The sequence below is a fragment of the Moschus berezovskii genome, chromosome 10, assembly GCF_049115385.1.
Source record: "Moschus berezovskii isolate FMDL1 chromosome 10, NW_MosBer_1.0, whole genome shotgun sequence".
In the NCBI taxonomy this organism is placed as follows: domain Eukaryota; kingdom Metazoa; phylum Chordata; class Mammalia; order Artiodactyla; family Moschidae; genus Moschus; species Moschus berezovskii.
Window position 1 is genome coordinate 38265716 of NC_142469.1, and position 18643 is coordinate 38284358.

General features: G+C 40.6%; 1 protein-coding gene across 1 annotated transcript in view; it reads right to left on the bottom strand.

Moving 5' to 3' along the window:
- Nucleotides 1–784: 784 nt before the first annotated feature.
- The window catches only part of LOC129561248 (nephrocan-like), a 33155-nt gene continuing 15296 nt past the window's right edge, over nt 785–18643 (bottom strand). The window contains exons 3-4 of the mRNA XM_055433761.2: nt 10590–11491; nt 785–1232 (exon numbers count right to left, since the gene is read on the bottom strand). Of these exons, the coding sequence (XP_055289736.2) occupies nt 785–1232; nt 10590–11491 (1350 nt within the window). The remainder of the gene's footprint in view (nt 1233–10589; nt 11492–18643) is intronic.

Below are 18643 nucleotides of genomic sequence, written 5' to 3' on the forward strand. Positions count from 1 at the left end.
TAAGAGATTGAACATTAAAAAGCATTTTTTGTGGAGCAAAGAGGACTTTAGGGCAGTGAAACTACTCTGTGTGATACTATAATGGTGAATACATGTCATTATGTATTTGTCCAAACCCATAGTATGTACAGAAGAATTGATGCTTCTGAACTGTGGTATTGGGGAAGACTCTTGAGAGTCACTTGAACAGCAAAGAGATCAAACCAGTCCATCCTAAAGGAAATCTGTCCTGAATATTCATTGGAAGGACTGATGCTGAAACTCAAATACTTTGGCCACCTGATGCGAAGAACTGACTCACTGGAAAAGACCCTGATGCTGGGAAAGATTGATGGTGGGAGAAGAAGGTGATGACAGAGGATGAAATAGTTGGATGGCATCACTGACTCAATGGACATGAGTTTGAGTAAACTCTGGGAGTTGGTGATGGACAGGGAGGCCTGGCGTGCTGCAGTCCACGGGGTCACAAAGAGTTGGACACGACTGAGTGACTGAACTGACTGATAGTATGTACAACACCAAGAGTGAACCCCAATGTAAACTGTGGACTTTAGGTGATTATGATGCGTTGATACAGGTTCATCAACTGTAATAAATGTTCCACGTCTGGTGGGACATGTTGTAATGGGGGAGGCTATGTTTGTGTAGGGGTAGGGGTTAAACAGGAAATCTCTGTACTTTGCTCTCAATTCTGCTATGAACCTAAAACTGCTCTAAAAATGAGGTCTACTTTTAAGAAAGAAAGAAACAAAACCTTTTTCTAAACTGCAAACAAAGCTCATCCTTAATCTATCTCATAATCATAATAATCATCATCCACGCTGATTCTGATGCTGGCGTGCTCCTCCAGCTTTGGTTTCTTTTTGGTCTCTTTGCTTTTCTCGGTCAGACGTAAGTGATGCTCACATTGCTTCATGATCTTCTTGGAGGACATCCAGCTCTCCCCTTGCCGTTCAGCTGGTGCCGCACACTGTCCTCCCCTCACATCTGTGCCCTTGGCCTTGAGGACCTCCCTGGCTCTCAGGAGGCTGCAGGTGCAATTCCACGGATTTCCATCCAGATACAGGTGCCGGAGGCGAGGCAGCACCTCCAGGGCTTTGAGGTCTAAAGCGGAAAGCTTGTTGTTCCTGAGGTTTAGAACCTGAAGCTGCTTCAGATCCTTGACCTCCCTCTCAGCAATGTCCTGGATGGCATTGCCTTTTAGGTCCAGCCTGGCTAAGGTTCCTGGGAGCCTGCAAAAGCATGGAAACAGGATGTGAGAGGAGGCTGTGACCATCATTCCAAACTGCCAAGGCAACTCAGACTGAGCAGCATCCACCTTTGCTGTGCCGTTCTGTTCCCTCTGAAGCTAGAAAATAAGCTTTATTTTGAAAAGTTAATTAAAAGTACAAACCTCAGTCTTACCTGTTGGTCTTTAACCCTTTCTCATAGGACTTATCTTCTAACCCTCTGATTTCTTCTATTTTATATTCATATATTTTTCTCTTCCAGTGAAAATCTTGAAAAAATGGCTAATTCCATGTCTGGGGCAAAGTAAGCTAGAACATCTGAACCAGAATGCAATGAAGTGTTCAGAGATTAGTGGAACACCCATCATGATGGCTGCTATCAACAATACAGAAAATAGCAAGTGTTAACAAGACTGTGGAGAAATTGGAACCTTTGTGCCCTGTGGATGGGAGTAGAAGTGGTACAGACGATATGGAAAACAGTATGGTGGTCCTCCCCAGATTAAAACTACAATTGCCATATGATCCAGCAATTCCACTTTTGTGTATATATTCAAAAGAATTGAAAGGAAGTTCTCAAAGAGATAGTTATGTACCCATGTTATACTCCCATGTCAAATTCACAATAGTTAAAATGTGGAAGCAATCCAAATGTCCATTGATTGATGAATGAGTAAGCAAAATACAAAATATATGTACCTACAATGGAATATTATCCAGCTTTAAAACGAAGGAAATTCTGACTCATGCTCCAACATGAATAAGGATACTATGATCAGTGGGAAAAAAGCCAGTCATAAAAGGGTTACTTCCCTGGTGGCTCAGACATTAAAGAATCTGCCCCAATGTAGGAGACCCGGACTCAATGCCTGGGTCAGGAAGATTCCCTGGAGAAGGGAATGACAACCCCCTCCAGTATTCTTGCCTAGATAATTCCACGGACAGAGAAGCCTGGTGGGCTACAGTCCATGGAATCACAAAGAGTCTGACATGACTAATGGACAAGCACTTCACTTCAAAAGAAAACCACTGTATGATTCTACTTATATAAGATGTCTAGAGTAGTCAATTTCATAGAAACAGAAAGGAGAATAGTGGTTGTCAGGGATTTAGGGGAGAGAGGAAATGAGGAGCTGTTTAATGGTTACAGAGTTTCAGTTTCACAAGATTAAAAAGTTCTGGACACTGGTTGCACAACAATGCAAATATACTTAATATTGAACTGTACATTTTAAAAGGGTTAACGTGGTAAATTTTATGTTATGTGTGTTTTACCACAATTTAAAAAAAAAAAAGAGAGATAATGGAATTGTGTCCCATGAACACAGGAACCAACTTGGAGAGGCTCCTACTAATGAAATTTGAGCATCAAAAGAGACTAGCAAGTATAAATAACCATAACTCACTGAATGAATTAAGATCTCTGGGTCCATTTATAAAATTGGATATTTATTAAAACAAAAATAAACAGAAAAAGAAAAAAGCTACACAATAATGTTAAATGGGGAAAACAGAAGACAAAATTGACTGATATGAAATACATAACAGCAACTTATGGCCAGACATGAGTTCTGATTGAGCAGTTATGCATGACTCCTTTATTTCTCAGCATACAAAGCTTTCAACCTTGAACAGGTATTGTTGTATAATCAGGGAAAAAATTTTAACTGTGGATACCAATTTGAAAAATTTCATGCTAACAACTGTTGATAAAAATAAAAAAGGATCACAGTTGTGAACTGAAAATTTTTCTGTGAGTCAAGAACTTTCCATTAAGTGCTATTCTCTTTATGAAGTGCAATAAGTAAAAAAGTTTTATGGGAAAAAAGTCCTGCAAAATACCCCCCAAATGCTATCTTCATGCTGTGTGAACCTATTCTATTTCATGCTTTTTAGTATTCACTGGGATTTTTTATGGTGGTCTCAGTCCTATGATTGCTATGCCAAAGAGAAAGAAACAAATGGATTTAACCATATTTTACAACAATATTACCTTTTGTTTGTTATAGTGTAATTTTTAGATGAATTTAATTCTAAAAGGTTAATCTTTTAGTTTACTGGAATGGGTAGCCATTTTCTTCTTCAGCGGATCTTCCCAACCCAGGGATTGAACCCTAGTCTCCTGCATTGCTGGCAGATTCTTTACCATCTGAGCCACCAGGGAAGCCCACGGTACTGGCACTTAGCCTAAATTTTGCCCTTGGTTTTTTTCTTTGATATTTACATTTTATAGTTGTATATATTTATGTTTATTAATTTTATATTTGTATTCATCTCCTAAACCATATAATACATATACATACATAAGTGTTTGTGCTTTTGAATATTTAAAAGTCATGCTTGTTTAAAGTGACTTTTTTTAAATTTGGAATTAAATTTACCTAACAAAATAGGTTAATTTACCAGGGAAAATCACTTCATACATTTTAATAGTGTGGTATAAGCTTCTGCAAAGACATTTTCTCTTAATAAGTTTGTTGTTAATACAATTAACAATTTTCAAATTGATATCCACAATTAAATTCAGTTTGAAATTAATCCCTGAGAGAATGTAACTTTGTGTACACACCAGCTTATCCAGCTTACATCTCTAAAAGTTATACAGAAAATCTGTGTGTAGCTATTTTTTTTCCCCAAGAAAAAATGGACTGTTAATTGGTGATGATGCGGCAACCAAGGCTCTGTAGCTATTGAGGGTACAAGAGGCACAGCTGAGGAAAGATATGGTAAACTCAAGAGTCAAATCTACTTATTGAGACTTTGAGTTCTAACTCTGGCTATTCTATCTACTAGTGTGTGACTTCAGGTAAATTATTTAGCTCGTTTTTTGGCCACATCCACAGCACGTGGGATCTTTGTTCCCCGACTAGGGATTGAACCCACGCCACTTGTATTGGAAGTGGAGTCTTAACCACTGGGCCATTGGGGAAGTTCCAGTTATTTAGCATTTTAAAGCTTCTGATTTTCCAAGTGTTCACTGCACAGAAGTCACATAAAAATGTTAACTAAAGACAATGAGCAAGCCAAACTTTTCTTTTAAACAAACACAGTTATTCAGTTATCAGCTGGGTAGCCAAAAACTACCTGTTCTTAGGAGTATCTTTTTTTTTCTTTCATGTTACTATGGATAATCAAAATGGTATTGTAAGAGAAATCAGTGATTTCCTGCTTTTGTGATCTTTTGGCAGTCATTTATTTCTTTGATATAATTTGTCTTTATAAGTCTGATTTCTATAAAAATGTAGCCCTGATTTTAAGACAAACAAGTGTCTAGAAATACTGTTTGTTCTTTGGGCAGTATCCCTTTTTAGAGTAAAAAGAGGCACACCCCCATTTTGTCAGTAGATGGCACTTGAGTGTAAGAGAAAATGCTAACTGGCTTCGTTAGGTTGTAGAAAGCTATTCTGGATTTGAATTATCCAAACTGTGAATAATGAAGAAGTGGTGTAACTTATCTTTGTTCCCTGAGCTGCAGACTGGTGAAATGAGAAGCAGTAAAAAGTGAGACCCAGATTCTGCGTAGTCTAAATTCTAAGTTGTGGTTGAGTCGCTCGTGTCCAGCTCTCTTGCGACCCCATGGACTGTAGGCCGCCAGGCTCCTCTGTCCATGGAATTTTTCAGGCAAGGATACTGGAGTGGGTTGCCATTTCCTCCTTCAGGGGATCTTCCCAACCCAGGGAACAAAGGCACATCTCCTGCATTAGCAGGCAGATTCTTTATGGCTGAGTCACCAGGGAAGCCCAAGGAATAGACAGTATTGTATTTTAATTCTTTATAGGAGGGAAACCATGGAAAAACTTTTTTGGATCCTTCCAAATTTCCAGTTCAAAGAAAAATTGCAGAGTAGGGGTTTGGTGGCCATGATGGGGAATTTAAAAATCACTTTCTATAAGAACACAGGCCAGGTTTTCTCACAGAGTAGAGAGTGGCGTGGCTTCATTTATGCCTCGTGGGCATATACCCCCTGGTAGCTCATTACTTGCCCCATTGTCCTTTTCTGGTATTCATCTGGAGAGCTTTTTAAAAATACTGATGCCTGGGGTGATGACATAATTGGTTTGAAGTGAGGTCTAGGCATGAATGGGCTTTTTAAAAGTTATCCAGATAATTCAATTGTGAAATCAGATTTGAAAATTAGGGTTAGCTCAGGCATACAAGGGCTTCCCTGGTGGATCAGTGATAAAAAAATCTGCCTGCAATGCAGGAGTAAGTAAGTAAGTAAGTGAAGTCGTTCAGTCCTGTCTGACTCTTTGTGACCCCGTGGACTGTAGCCCACCAGGCTCCTCCATCCATGGGATTCTCCAGGCAAGAATACTGGAGTAGGTTGCCATTTCCTTCTCCAGGGGGTCTTCCTGACCCAGGGATCAAACCCAGGTCTCCTGCATTGCAGGCAGACGCTTTAACCTCTGAGCCATCAGGGAAGCAATCCAGGAGACCTGGGTTCAATGCCTGGACTGGGAAGATCCTCTGGAGGAGGGCATGGAAACCCACTCCAGTGTTCTTGCCTGGAGAATTCCATGGACAGAGGAGCCTGGCAGGCTACAGTCCATAGGGTTGCAAAGAGTCTGACAGGACTGAAGCGACTGAGCAGTAGCAGCAGCAGGCTTCAGTTCAGTTCAGTGGCTCAGAAGTGTCCAACTCTTTGCGACTCCATGGACTGCAGCACTGCAGACTGTTTCCCTGTCCATCACCAACTCCTGGAGTTTGCTCAAACTCATGTCCATTGAGTCAGTGATGCCATCCAACCATCTCATCCTCTATCATCCCCTTCTCCTCCCGCCTTTAATCTTTCCCAGCATCAGGGTCTTTTCCAATGAGTCAGTTCTTCGCATCAGGTGGCCAAAGTATTGGAGTTTCAGCTTCATCATCAGTCCTTCCAATGAATATTCAGGACTGATTTCCTTTAGGATGGACTGGTTGGATCCTCCTGCAGTACAAGGGACTCTCAAGAGTCTTCACCACAGTTCAAAAGCATCAATTCTTCGGCACTCAGCTTTCTTTATAGTCCAACTCTCACATCCATACATGACCACTGGAAAAACCATAGCCTTGACTAGACGGACCTTTGTTGACAAAGTAATGTCTCTGCTTTTTAATATGCTGTCTAAGTTGATCATAACTTTCCTTCCAAGGAGTAAGCGTCTTTTAATTTCATGGCTGCAGTCACCATCTGCAGTGATTTTGGAGCCCCAAAATAGAAAGTCTCTCACTGTTTCCATTGTTTTCCCATCTATTTGCCATGAAGTGATGGGACCAGATGCCATGATCTTAGTTTTTTGAATGTTGAGTTTTAAGCAGCAGGCTGCAAACCCATTATACACTCTGTTGGGTAAAAGCATTGTGCTTTCTATAGTCACTTATTAAAACACAGATACTCTGTCAGAAGTAATTAAGAATAACTAAGCTACTTTTCACTCATTAAACTTAGCAGGATTACTTCCCCAAATGCTTTCTAAAAGTCACCTCAGTAGAAAAATTCACCAAGTTCACAGTTTTGTCCATGGCTGTCATAGCCCGCTGAGAATCCTTAGGTGATATAGTCACTCCCTAACTTGTTTTGTGACTTTTTATTTGATGTGTATTTTTTGGAGGAGCATGCAGTAATCAAAAATATAGTAGAGAAATTATTTAAATAACAAGAATGTTGTTGTTCAGTCTGTCATGTCTGACTCTTTGCAACCCCATGAACTACAGCACGCCAGGCTTCCCTGTCCTTCACTGTCTTCCAGAGTTTGCTCAAACTCATGTCCATTGAATTGGTGATGCCATTCAATCATCTCATCCTCTATCATCGCCTTCTGCCTTCAATTTTTCCCAGCAATCAGCGTCTTTTGCAATGACTCAGTTCTTCACATCAGGTAGTCAAAGGGTACTGGTGCTTCAGCTTCAGCATCAGTCCTTCCAATGAATATTCAGGGTTGATTTCCTTTAGGATTGACTTATTTGATCTCCTTGCAGTCCAAGGGACTCTCCAGAGTCTTCTCCAACACCACAGTTCAAAAGCATCAGTTCTTCAGCATTCAGCCTTCTTTATGGTCCAACTCTCACGTCTGTACATGACTACTGGAAAAACCATACCTTTGACTATACAGACCCTTGTCAGCAAAGTGATGTCTCTGCTTTTTAATAACGCTGTCTAGGTTTGTCAGAGCTTTTCTTCCAAGGAGCAAGCATCTTTTACTTTCATGACTGCAGTCACCATCTGCAGTGATTTGGGAGCCCAAGAAAATAAAACCTGTTACCATTTCCATTGCTTCCCCATCTATTTGCCATGAAGTGATGGTACCGGATGCCATGATCTTGGTCTTAAGAATGAGAGTCTTGAAATACTGCCCACATGCTCTAGCCTTAGGGCCTTTGTACTGACTGTTGTGTCTAGAACATTCCCACCCCCCCCACCCTGCCCACCGACCCACAAATAGCATTAGAGCTAAATCTGTCACTTTCTTCCAGTCTTTGCTTAAAGCTTACCTTTACAAGGGGAGTACCATTCTTACCTTATTAGAAATTACAACCAGCTACCCCCACTCTTTATAGTCTTGAACCTGGTAACCCTGCTTGTTTTTTGTTGTTAATTAAAACACCTAACAATATCTAAATGCCATATAGTTTACTTATATATTATGTTGTCATTCTTTCATTGCTAGAATTTAAGAGCAAGAAGCTTTATCCCTTTATTAGACTGATGTATCCCAAGTGCCTGGTAAAGTACCTGGCACGTGGTGAGTGCCAAAACATACTTGTTAAATTAAATTGATTGTATATGCATGCTTACTCATTAAGAGAAATTGATTACTTTCAAATCATTCTCACTATAGAATTTTAAATACAGATTTCAGTTTGAAAAATCACCTTTTGATGTTTTGCACTGGGGATAGTTAATAAACCATATACTTAAATCCCTTTTTCAACTAGGAGCAAAATGAACATCTGTCCATATAAAAGATAATTTTATTCCTTTCTCATTGATAAGAAAATTTATCATAATGAACAATGACAATAAGTAAATCTAGTGCCACAGGATCCTACAGAAGCCCGAAGTTGATATATTAATTGTGAGAAATTTGATAATGATAATAGTGTTCAGTTCAGTTCAGTCGCTCAGTCGTGTCCGACTCTTAGGAAGCCTTTTTTCTATAAAGTGCTGAAAAGAAAAAGAATCTGCTGATAGGCACGTTTAATAAACAACATAGTATCTTTTTTAGGAGAATAATAGTACTTTTCTATTTCTATTCTACTTTAAAAGGTGAAACATGGGATAAAAGTTAAATAAACAGAGTCAATTAACATGAACATATTAGTTACAGATTATTTCTGCTTCATTGACTATGCCAAAGCCTTTGACTGTGTGGATCACAATAAACTATGGAAAATTCTGAAAGAGATGGGAATACCAAACCACATGACCTGCCTAATGAGAAACCTCTCTGCAGGTCAGGAAGCAACAGTTAGAACTGTACATGGAACAACAGACTGGTTCCAAATAGGAAAAGGAGTATGTCAAGGTTGTATATTGTCACCCTGCTTATTTAACTTATATGCAGAGTACATCATGAGGAATGCTGGGCTGGAAGAAGCACAAGCTGGAATCAAGATTGCTGGGAGAAATATCAATCACCTCAGATATGCAGATGACACCACCCTTATGGCAGAAAGTAAAGAGGAACTCAAAAGCCTCTTGATGAAAGTGAAAGAGGAGAGTGAAAAGGTTGGCTTGAAACTCAACATTCAGAAAAGATCATGGCATCTGGTCCCATCACTTCATGGGAAATAGATAGGCAAACAGTGGAAACAGTATCAGACTTTATTTTTTTGGGCTCCAAAATCACTGCAGATGCTGATTGCAGCCATGAAATTAAAAGACGCTTACTCCTTGGAAGGAAAGTTATTACCAACCTAGATAATATATTAAAAAGCAGAGACATTACTTTGCCAACAAAGGTCCGTCTAGTCAAGGCTATGGTTTTTCCCGTGGTCATGTATGGATGTGAGAGTTGGACTGTGAAGAAAGCTGATCGCCGAAGAATTGATGCTTTTGAACTGTGGTGTTGGAGAAGACTCTTGAGAGTCCCTTGGACTGCAAGGAGATCCAGCCAGTCCTGGGTGTTCATTGGAGGGACTGATGCTAAAGCTGAAACTCCAATACTTTGGCCACCTCATGCGACGAGTTGACTCACTGGGAAAGACTCTGATGCTGGGAGGGATTGGGGGTGGGAGGAGAAGGGAACGACAGAGAATGAGATGGCTGGATGGCATCACCGACATGATGGGCATGAGTCTGAGTGAACTCTAGGAGTTGGTGATGGACAGGGAGGCCTGGCGTGCTGTGATTCATGGGGTCGCGGAGAGTCGGACACGACTGAGTGGCTGAACTGAACTGAACTGAACTGATGACTTGGCTAGAGGGGAACAAGTACAGTGGGTTGGGGATAGAAGGAGGGATATTTGGAAAAAAATTATTAGGTTCCAGAGTATGAGGATACATCTGTGTTTGTGTGAGAGAGAAAGGGAGTAGAAGAAACACCTGAAAACCCCAAGTAAGACCGACACAAACTGACTCCCACTCACAAACCGGCCCACAGAAGACTAAGCAGCACCCCACAGCACTGAGAAACACATCAGGCTCCTGAATACATCATTCACAATAAATACAACATTACATTTCAAGGTTTTGATTTTTCCCTTATATACTATTTCAATGCTTTTAAAAATATAAATGTCTTACTACATTTCCCCCCTCCATTTTCCCTGGGATCCTTGCTTTGCTAGTGGTTAAGCACATGCCTTGCTTCCCAAATGGTGCGGTGGAATCTGCCTGCCAATGCAGAAGATGTAAGAGACACGAGTTCCATCCTTGGGTCAGGAAGATCCCCTGTAGTAGGAAACGGCAACCCACTCCAATATTCTTGCCTGCAAAATTCCATGGACAGAGGAACCTGGCAGCTACAGTCCATGGGGTCGTAAAGAGTCAGACAGGACTAAGCATGCACCCCCTTGAGCACATGCCTAGTCAGTCTGTTGCTGGATCTAGGCCATAGTTTAGAAAACCAGGACACATTTTTACAAGTAACAGCCCCCCGTGATGTTTATTACCATACTTCCCTGAAGCTGCAGTTGCTTCTAATATAGATCTCCTGTTGGTATCTTGTCCCACAGGCAAGGTAAGTTAGTGTAGGAGTCAGCTTGAGGGCTGGAGATTCCAAACCCTTGTTTAAAACTTCTGCCTCTGAACCCTTGGATAGCTTTAATCAGATAAATTATGTTTACTTGGACTACTTTTCTTATTGTATAATGTACTTCGTTGCCCCCATCTTTGGAAGACTTCTCTGGTAAGTTCCATAGATGATAAGGCTCACTTACCGCAAAGGTATAGACAGGAGTAGGTTCTGCTCCAAGGCCAGATTGGAGAGCTGGGAACACTTCTGCAGGGCTCCAGCTTCAAACAAGCTGACAATGTTGTTGTCCAGAAACAAGTGTTTCAAATCTCGGAGGTCCCGAAAATCTTGGGCCGTGACTTTCCGAATCAGATTATTGCTGATATCCAGCTTTTGTAGCCGGGCTGGTAGTCGGAGGGGCAACGTCTGAAGTTGGTTTTGGGACACCTCAAGGGTGGTTAAATTGGCAAGGAGTTGTGCCCCCTCGATGGAAGAGAGTGAGTTTTCTGACAGGTAAAGGTGGGAAAGATTCTCCAAGTGTTTCATATCTCGAAACCTCACCGCTTTGAGCCGGTTTCTCTCCATTTTTAAAGAGAGCAAAGATTTGGGCAGGTTAATAGGAATTTTAGTCAGAAAGTTACTGCTGAAACTGAGAAATTGCAGAGACTGAAGGGAAGTGAAGAAGCTAGCTGGTATGAGATGTAGCTTGTTATTCTCCATGCTCAGGTGTTTCAGGTGGGGAAGTGCCAGCGGTCCCTCCACATTCTCGATGTTGTTGGCATCTAACATCAAGCTTTGGAGACTGACAAGGGAGGAGAGCATGGTGGGAGAGACGGAAGAGATCAGATTGTTTTTCAGTTCAAGGATTTTTAATTTCTTCAGTCCTTCAAAATCAGATCCGTGAAGGACATATATTGAATTATCATTTAGTTTTAACACTTCAAGACTGGCCGGGAGAGCAGGGGGGACCCGTCTTAACTTATTTTTCCAAAGTTCCAAGGTCTTCAAAGTACTCAGAGTTTTGAAAGTGTCGTTTTCTACTGACTCTGTTCCACTGGCCAGCAGAAGAAAATCTTCTAGAGCTAACATTTGGGTAAAGTTAGATAGCTATTTAAAAAAAATAAAAGCAGGGATGGGGAAGAGAGGAGAAAAGCAGTAAATTAGGATTATTATTTTTAAAAAGGCATATACATTATCATTCAATACTAATGATACTTCAGCTTTTTCCTTCAGGATCTATTTTATTTTATTACTAGAATTACTTAAAAATTTTTTTAATTGGAGGAAAGTTGCTTTACAATATTGTATTAGTTTTGTAGTACAACAACACAAATCAGTCATAATTATATATTTCTATGTATATATATTCCCCTTCCCTCTTGAACCTCCCTCCCCACCCTATTCCCTCCCTCAAGGTCGTCACAGAGCACAGGCTGGGCTCCATGTGGTTTTAAATGATCTCTTTGAAAAGGATAGAAACTCAGGTCCTGACCATTTTTATTCACAACTGCTAGCAGTGTAAGAGGTCTAAAATATTTTAAGCACTTTCATACACTATTGGTAGACATAAAATCGGCCAACTTTTGCTGTGTATTCTTTGACCCAGCAAGTTTACTTCTAGGTAGAAGTGCTTACAAATTGCACAATGATGTGTGCGACAGGATGTTCTTTGTTGCATTATCGTGTAACAGCCAAAAAGGAAACGATCTGGAAATTTCACCAAGCTGTTAACTAGAGTTGCTAACTCTTAGGGGATAAAGTTATAGGGAATTTTCATTATCTATCTACATTTCGCATTGTTTAGATTGAAAAGTAAAAGAAAAAAAAGAATGTCCTAGATAGTGCTATCAGTTGGATGGGCCTATCAGAAAGACATTTTCAAGTATATTATAGTTTGGAAAACTAGTCTCCTTGTTCCCACTCCCCAATTTTTGTTTCATTGATGAAAAAGATTCATGAAGAAACAAATAGGATACATGTGTCTCCATGTCTGTAGAGCAAGGAGTCCATTCATGCATATACCCCAGATCTAATGCAATTCCTCTCCTCGATTTTAGAAATTACCCAAATCTGATACACTTTCTCCATGGTTTGCAAGTTCAAGCACCCATATCTTTCCACATATCCTCCAAACACCTACTTGACATCTACCTCTTTTTTAGGATGATGTAATTTTTGGTATTTTTTTCTCAGAGTAAAATCATGTTTAGGTAAATGAAGAATTGTTCCAGATTTTCCTCAGCTTGATAAATCTTCACAAAAATTTCAACCTGATTTAGAATTCAGTTAAGCTGTAATTTTCAATGCACAATTTTATGTCTTACTGTCTACAGTTTCTAGATGTTGATTTAACTGTGCAGTTGAACCCTTTTGTAATACCAGTATATGGTTAATACCTTCAAAGTGGGTTAATTCTGCAGCACATATTTGTTATATGTGTTTATAATATAGGAGGACCTGTGATGTGAATTATGGTGTATTTTAAAGCATCTCCTAAAAAAGTTGAAGAATCTCATGTTAAAAATTCAATAAACAAATATTTTTAGTCATAAATTTTTTGGCAGCTGCCTTGGCTTATATATTGCTGCTCACATTTGATATTTTCTTAATGACTAATCAGATGCATTAATTAGTCATAATCCCAAGAACAATACTTTTATTTTTTGCATTTGTTGAGCATCAACAAGTTCCATGTGATTTTTTATATGTTATCATTAGTTCTCCTTATAACCCTGCAAGTTTGAATTTCAACAAGGTCTACAGAACTCCAAAGCCCTTTCTTCCTCAACTCATCATTTTCTAATACATTTTATGCTGCCTGTGGTCTATAATTAATGTTTTTCAAACGAGACACAATATCTGAACACAGATCATATTTTTAGAAAAGCAGAAATTTTAGAGATTATATAGTACAAATCTTCCATATAAGGGATGGTTTAAGCTGGAATCAAGATTGCCACGAGAAATATCAATAACGTAAGATTTGCAGATGACACCACCCTTAAGGCAGGAAGTGAAGAAGAACTAAAGAGCCTCTTGATGAAAGTGAAAGAGGAGAGTGAAAAAGTTGGCTTAAAACTCAACATTCAGAAATCTAAGATCATGGCATCCGGTCCCATCACTTAATGGCAAATAGATGGGAGAACAGTGAAAACAGTGACAGGTTTTATTTTCTTGGGCTCCAAAATCACTGCAGAAGGTGACTGCAGCCATGAAATTAAAAGACACTTGCTCCTTGGAACAAAAGCTATGACCAACCTAGACAGCATATCAAAAAGCAGAGACATTACTTTACCAACAAAGGTCCACCTAGTCAAAGCTATGGTTTTTCCAGTGGTCATGTATGGATGTGAGAGTTATACTATAAAGAAAGCTGAGTGCTGAAGAATTGATGCTTTTGAACTGTGGTGTTGGAGAAGACTCTTGAGAGTCCCTTGGACTGCAAGGAGATCCAACCAGTCCATCCTAAAGGAGATAAGTCCTGGGTGTTCATTGGAAGGACTGATGCTAAAGCTGAAACTCCAATACTTTGGTTACCTCATGTGAAGAGTTGACTCATTGGAAAACACCCCGATGCTGAGAAAGTTTGAAGGTGAGAGGAGAAGGGGACGACAGAGGATGAGATGGTCATGAGTTTGAGCAAGCTCTGGGAGTTGGTGGACAGGGAAGCTTGGCGTGCTGCAGTCCATGGAGTCGCAAAGATTTGGACATGACTGAGTGACCGAACTGAACTGAACTGAAGGGATGAAGCCAAAAAATAAAATAAATGACCTGTCCAAGACTCAGTGTGTTTAATCTATTCTTCATTCTAATATGTCTTTTTCTAGGCTTTCTTTCATATAAAGTAACAAATGAATTTACACATAAATTTGCACCTCTGGGACTGTTGATCTCTTGAAAAAAAGACCTTGATGTTGCAAATCCTTCCACTTCTATCTGCGTGATGACAAACCCTGAAAAGACTGCTGACTATGCAGCCAGTCTCAGAGATGACGTGAACCTGAATGGACAGTTTCTTTGAGGACAAAGTGTGGTGTCGGAGCTTAAATTTGTCTCCATTTTTATTTACAAAGTATATAGACTAGCCTACATAGTAAATACCAGTCATATTCTTAACTGAATCCAAGGAATAGTCGTTTTCAATTATTAAGCATAGAGAACCTTTTCCCTTTATCAGGTGAATGCAGATTAGTTTTGCCAAAGCCAAAACAACACCCAGTTGTTGATGTGACTGGTGATAGAAGCAAGGCCCGAGCTGTAAAGAGCAATAATTTATAGGAACCTGGAATGTTAGGTCCATGAATCAAGGCAAATTGGAAGTGGTCAAACAGGAGATGGCAAGAGTGAACGTCAACATTCTAGGAATCAGCAAACTAAAATGGACTGGAATGGGTGAATTTAACTCAGATGACCATTATATCTACTACCGTGGGCAAGAATTCCTTAGAAGATATGGAGTAGCCATCATGGTCAACAAAAGAGTCCGAAATGTAGTACTTGGATGCAATCTCAAAAACGACAAAATGATCTCTGTTCGTTTTGAAGGCAAACCATTCAATATCACAGTAATCCATGTCTATGCCCCGACCAGTAATGCTGAAGAAGCCGAAGTTGAACAGTTCTATGAAGACCTACAAGACCTTCTAGAACTAACACACAAAAAACATGTCCTCTTCATTATAGGGGACTGGAATGCAAAAGTAGGAAGTCAAGAAATACCTGGAGTAATGGGCAAATTTGGCCTTGGAGTACAAAATGAAGCAGGGCAAAGGCTAACAGAGTTTTTGCCAAGAGGACCCACTGGCCATAGCACACTCTTCCAACAACACAAGAGAACACTCTACACATGGACATCATGAGATGGTCAATACCGAAATCAGATTGGTTATATTCTTTGCACCCAAAGATGGAGAAGCTCTATACAGTCAGCAAAATCAAGACAGAGAGCTGACTATGGTTCAGATCACGAACTCCTTATTGTCAAATTCAGACTTAAATTGAAGCAAGTGGGGAAAACCACGGAGAAGGCAATGGCATCCCACTCCAGTACTCTTGCCTGGAAAATCCCATGGACGGAGGAACCTGGTAGGCTGCAGTCTATGGGGTTGCGAAGAGTCAGACACGACTGAAGTGACTTAGCAGCAGCAGGGAAAACCACTAGACCATTCAGGTATGACCTAAATAAAATCCCTTACAATTATACAGTGTAAGTGACAAACAGATTCAATGCATTAGATCTGATAGAGAGCCTGAAGAACTATGGACGGAGGTTTGTGACATTTTACAGGAGGCAGTGATCAAGACCATCCCCAAGAAAAAGAAATGCAAAAAGGCAAAATGGTTGTCTGAGGAAGCCTTAAGTATCTGAGAAAAGAAGAGAAGCAAAAGGCAAAGGAGTAAAGGAAAGATATACCAATTTGAATGCAGAGTTCCAAAGAATAGCAAGGAGGGATAAGAAACCCTTGCTCCGTGATTGATGTAAAGAAATAGAGGAAAACAATAGAATATGAAAGAGTACAGATCTCTTCAAGAAAATTAGAGATACCAAGGGAACATTTCATGCAAAGCTGAGCACAATAAAGGACAGAAATGGTATGGACCTGACAGAAGCAGAAGATATTAAGAAGTGGCAAGAATATACAGAAGAACTGTACAAAAAAGATCTTTATGACCCAGATAATCACAATGGTGTGATCATTCACCTAGAGCCAGACATCCTAGAATGTGAAGTCAAGTGGGCCTTAGGAAGCATCACTACAAACAAAGCTAGTGGAGGTGATGGAATTCCAGTTGCGCTATTTCAAATCCTAAAAGATGATGCTGTGAAAGTGCTGCACTCTATATGCCAGCAAATTTGGAAAACTCAGCAGTGGCCACAGGACTGGAAAAGGTCAGTTTTCATTCCAATCCCAAAGAAAGGCAATGCCAAAGAATGCTCAGACTACCACACAATTGCACTCATCTCACACGCTAGCAAAGTAATGCTCAAAATTCTCCAAGCCAGGTTTCAACAGTACATGAACCGTGAACTTCCAGATGTTCAAGCTGGACTTAGAAAAGGCAGAGGAACCAGAGATCAAATTGCCAACATCCGTTGGATCATCGAAAAAGCAAGAGAGTTCCAGAAATGCATCTATTTCTGCTTTTTGACTATGCCAAAGCCTTTGACTGTGTGGATCACAACAAACTGTGGAAAATTCTTCAAGAGATGTGAATACCAGACCACCTACCTTCTTCCTGAGAAATTTGTATGCAGGTCAAGAAGCAACAGTTAGAACTGGACATGGAACAACAGACTGGTTCCAAATTGGGAAACCTGACATCACTCTTACGGCAGAAAGTAAAGAAGAACTAAAGAGCCGCTTGGTGAAAGTGAAAGAGGAGAGTGAAAAAGTTGGCTTAAAGCTCAACATTCAGAAAACTAAGATCATGGCATCTGGCCCCATCATTTCATGGCAAATAGATGGGGAAATAATGGAAACAGTGAGAAACTTTATTTTGGGGGGGCTCCACAATCACTGCAGATGGTGATTGCAGCCATGAAATTAAAAGACTCTTGCTCCTTGCAAGAAAAGCTATGACCAACCTAGGTAGCATATTAAAAAGTAGAGACATTACTTTACCAACAAAGGTCCATCTAGTCAAAGCTATGGTTTTTCCAGTGATCATGTATGGATGTTAGAGTTGGACTATAAAGAAAACTGAAGTCCAAAGAACTGTTGCTTTTGAATTGTGGTGTGGAGAAGACTCTTGAGAGTCCCTTGGACTGCAAGGAGATCCAACCAGTCCATCCTAAAGGAAATCAGTCCTGAATATTCACTGGAAGGACTGATGCTGAAAGTGAAACTCCAATACTTTGGCCATCTGATGCGAAGAGCTTATTCATCGGGAAAGACCCTGATGCTGGGAAAGATTGAAGGCAGGAGGAGAAGGGGATGACAGAGGATGAAATGGTTGGATGGCATCACCAATGCGATGGACGTGAGTTTGAGCAAGCTCCGGGAGTTGGTGATGAACAGGGAAGCTTGGCGTGCTGCAATCCAGTGGTAGCAAAGAGTGGAACATGACTGAGCGACTGAACCGAACTGATTATTAGTTAAAATGGGCTGCTGTTGCTGCTGCTGCTAAGTCGTCGCTTCAGTCGTTTCCAACTCTGTGCGACCCCATAGACGGCAGCCCACCAGGCTCCCCCGTCCCTGGGATTCTCCAGGCAGAACACTTTTCTAAATATTTACTATGCATATCTTTTATCTTTTCATTGAAGGATCCTTACTTTGCAATTTTGTATTGGCCTCTGCCATACAACAACGTGGAACAGCCGCAGTATGCTTACGTCTCCTCCTCCTTGAGCCTCCCCCCACCCCTCCCATCTAGGTCATCACAGAGCCCGGGGTTGAGCTCCCGGTGTCACACAGCCGCTTCCCACTGGCTACCTGCCTTGCATCTGGTAGTGTATATGTGTCAGCGCTGCGCTCTTACCCTTGTCCCACCCTCTTCTTCCCCTGCTGGGTCCACAAGTCTGCGCTCTACGTCTGCGTCTCTGTTCCCGCCCCGCAAATAAGATCATCAGTACCATGTTTCTAGGTTCCATATATATGCGTTAACACACAATACTTGTCTTTTCTTTCTGACTTACTTCACTCTGTATAAGCCTCTAGGTTCATCCATGTCACTAGAACTGACACATATGATGGTTATGTTTACAAAGCTCTGTGTGTACACATGATTATTCCCTTTTCACTGAGGGAATCTAAAGCTCAAGAAGGCAGAACAATTCGTCCAAGTATTTCATGCTAGGAAGTGGAAAGATGGGGCTTCCAATCCAGGTTTATCTTACCCTGACACATATATTTTATTTTATTATTTTATTTTTTTAAAATTTATTTTATTGGAGGCAAATTACCTTACATTAATATATTGGTTGGTTTTGCCATACATTGACACAAATCCGCCCCGGGTGTACATGTGTTCCCTTTCTTGAACCCCCCTCCCACCTCCCTCTTCCCCATATCCTCCCTCCAGGTCATCCCCGTGCACCAGCCCCAAGCATCCTGTATCATGCGTCGAACCTGGACTAGTGATTCATTTCACATATGATAATACACATGCTACAATGCCGTTCTCCCCAATCATCCCACCTTCACCCTCTCCCACAGAGTCCCAAAGACTGTTCTATATACCTATGTCTCTTTTGCAATCTCGTATACAGGGTTAAGGTTACCATCTTTCTAAATTCCATATATATGCATTAGTATACTG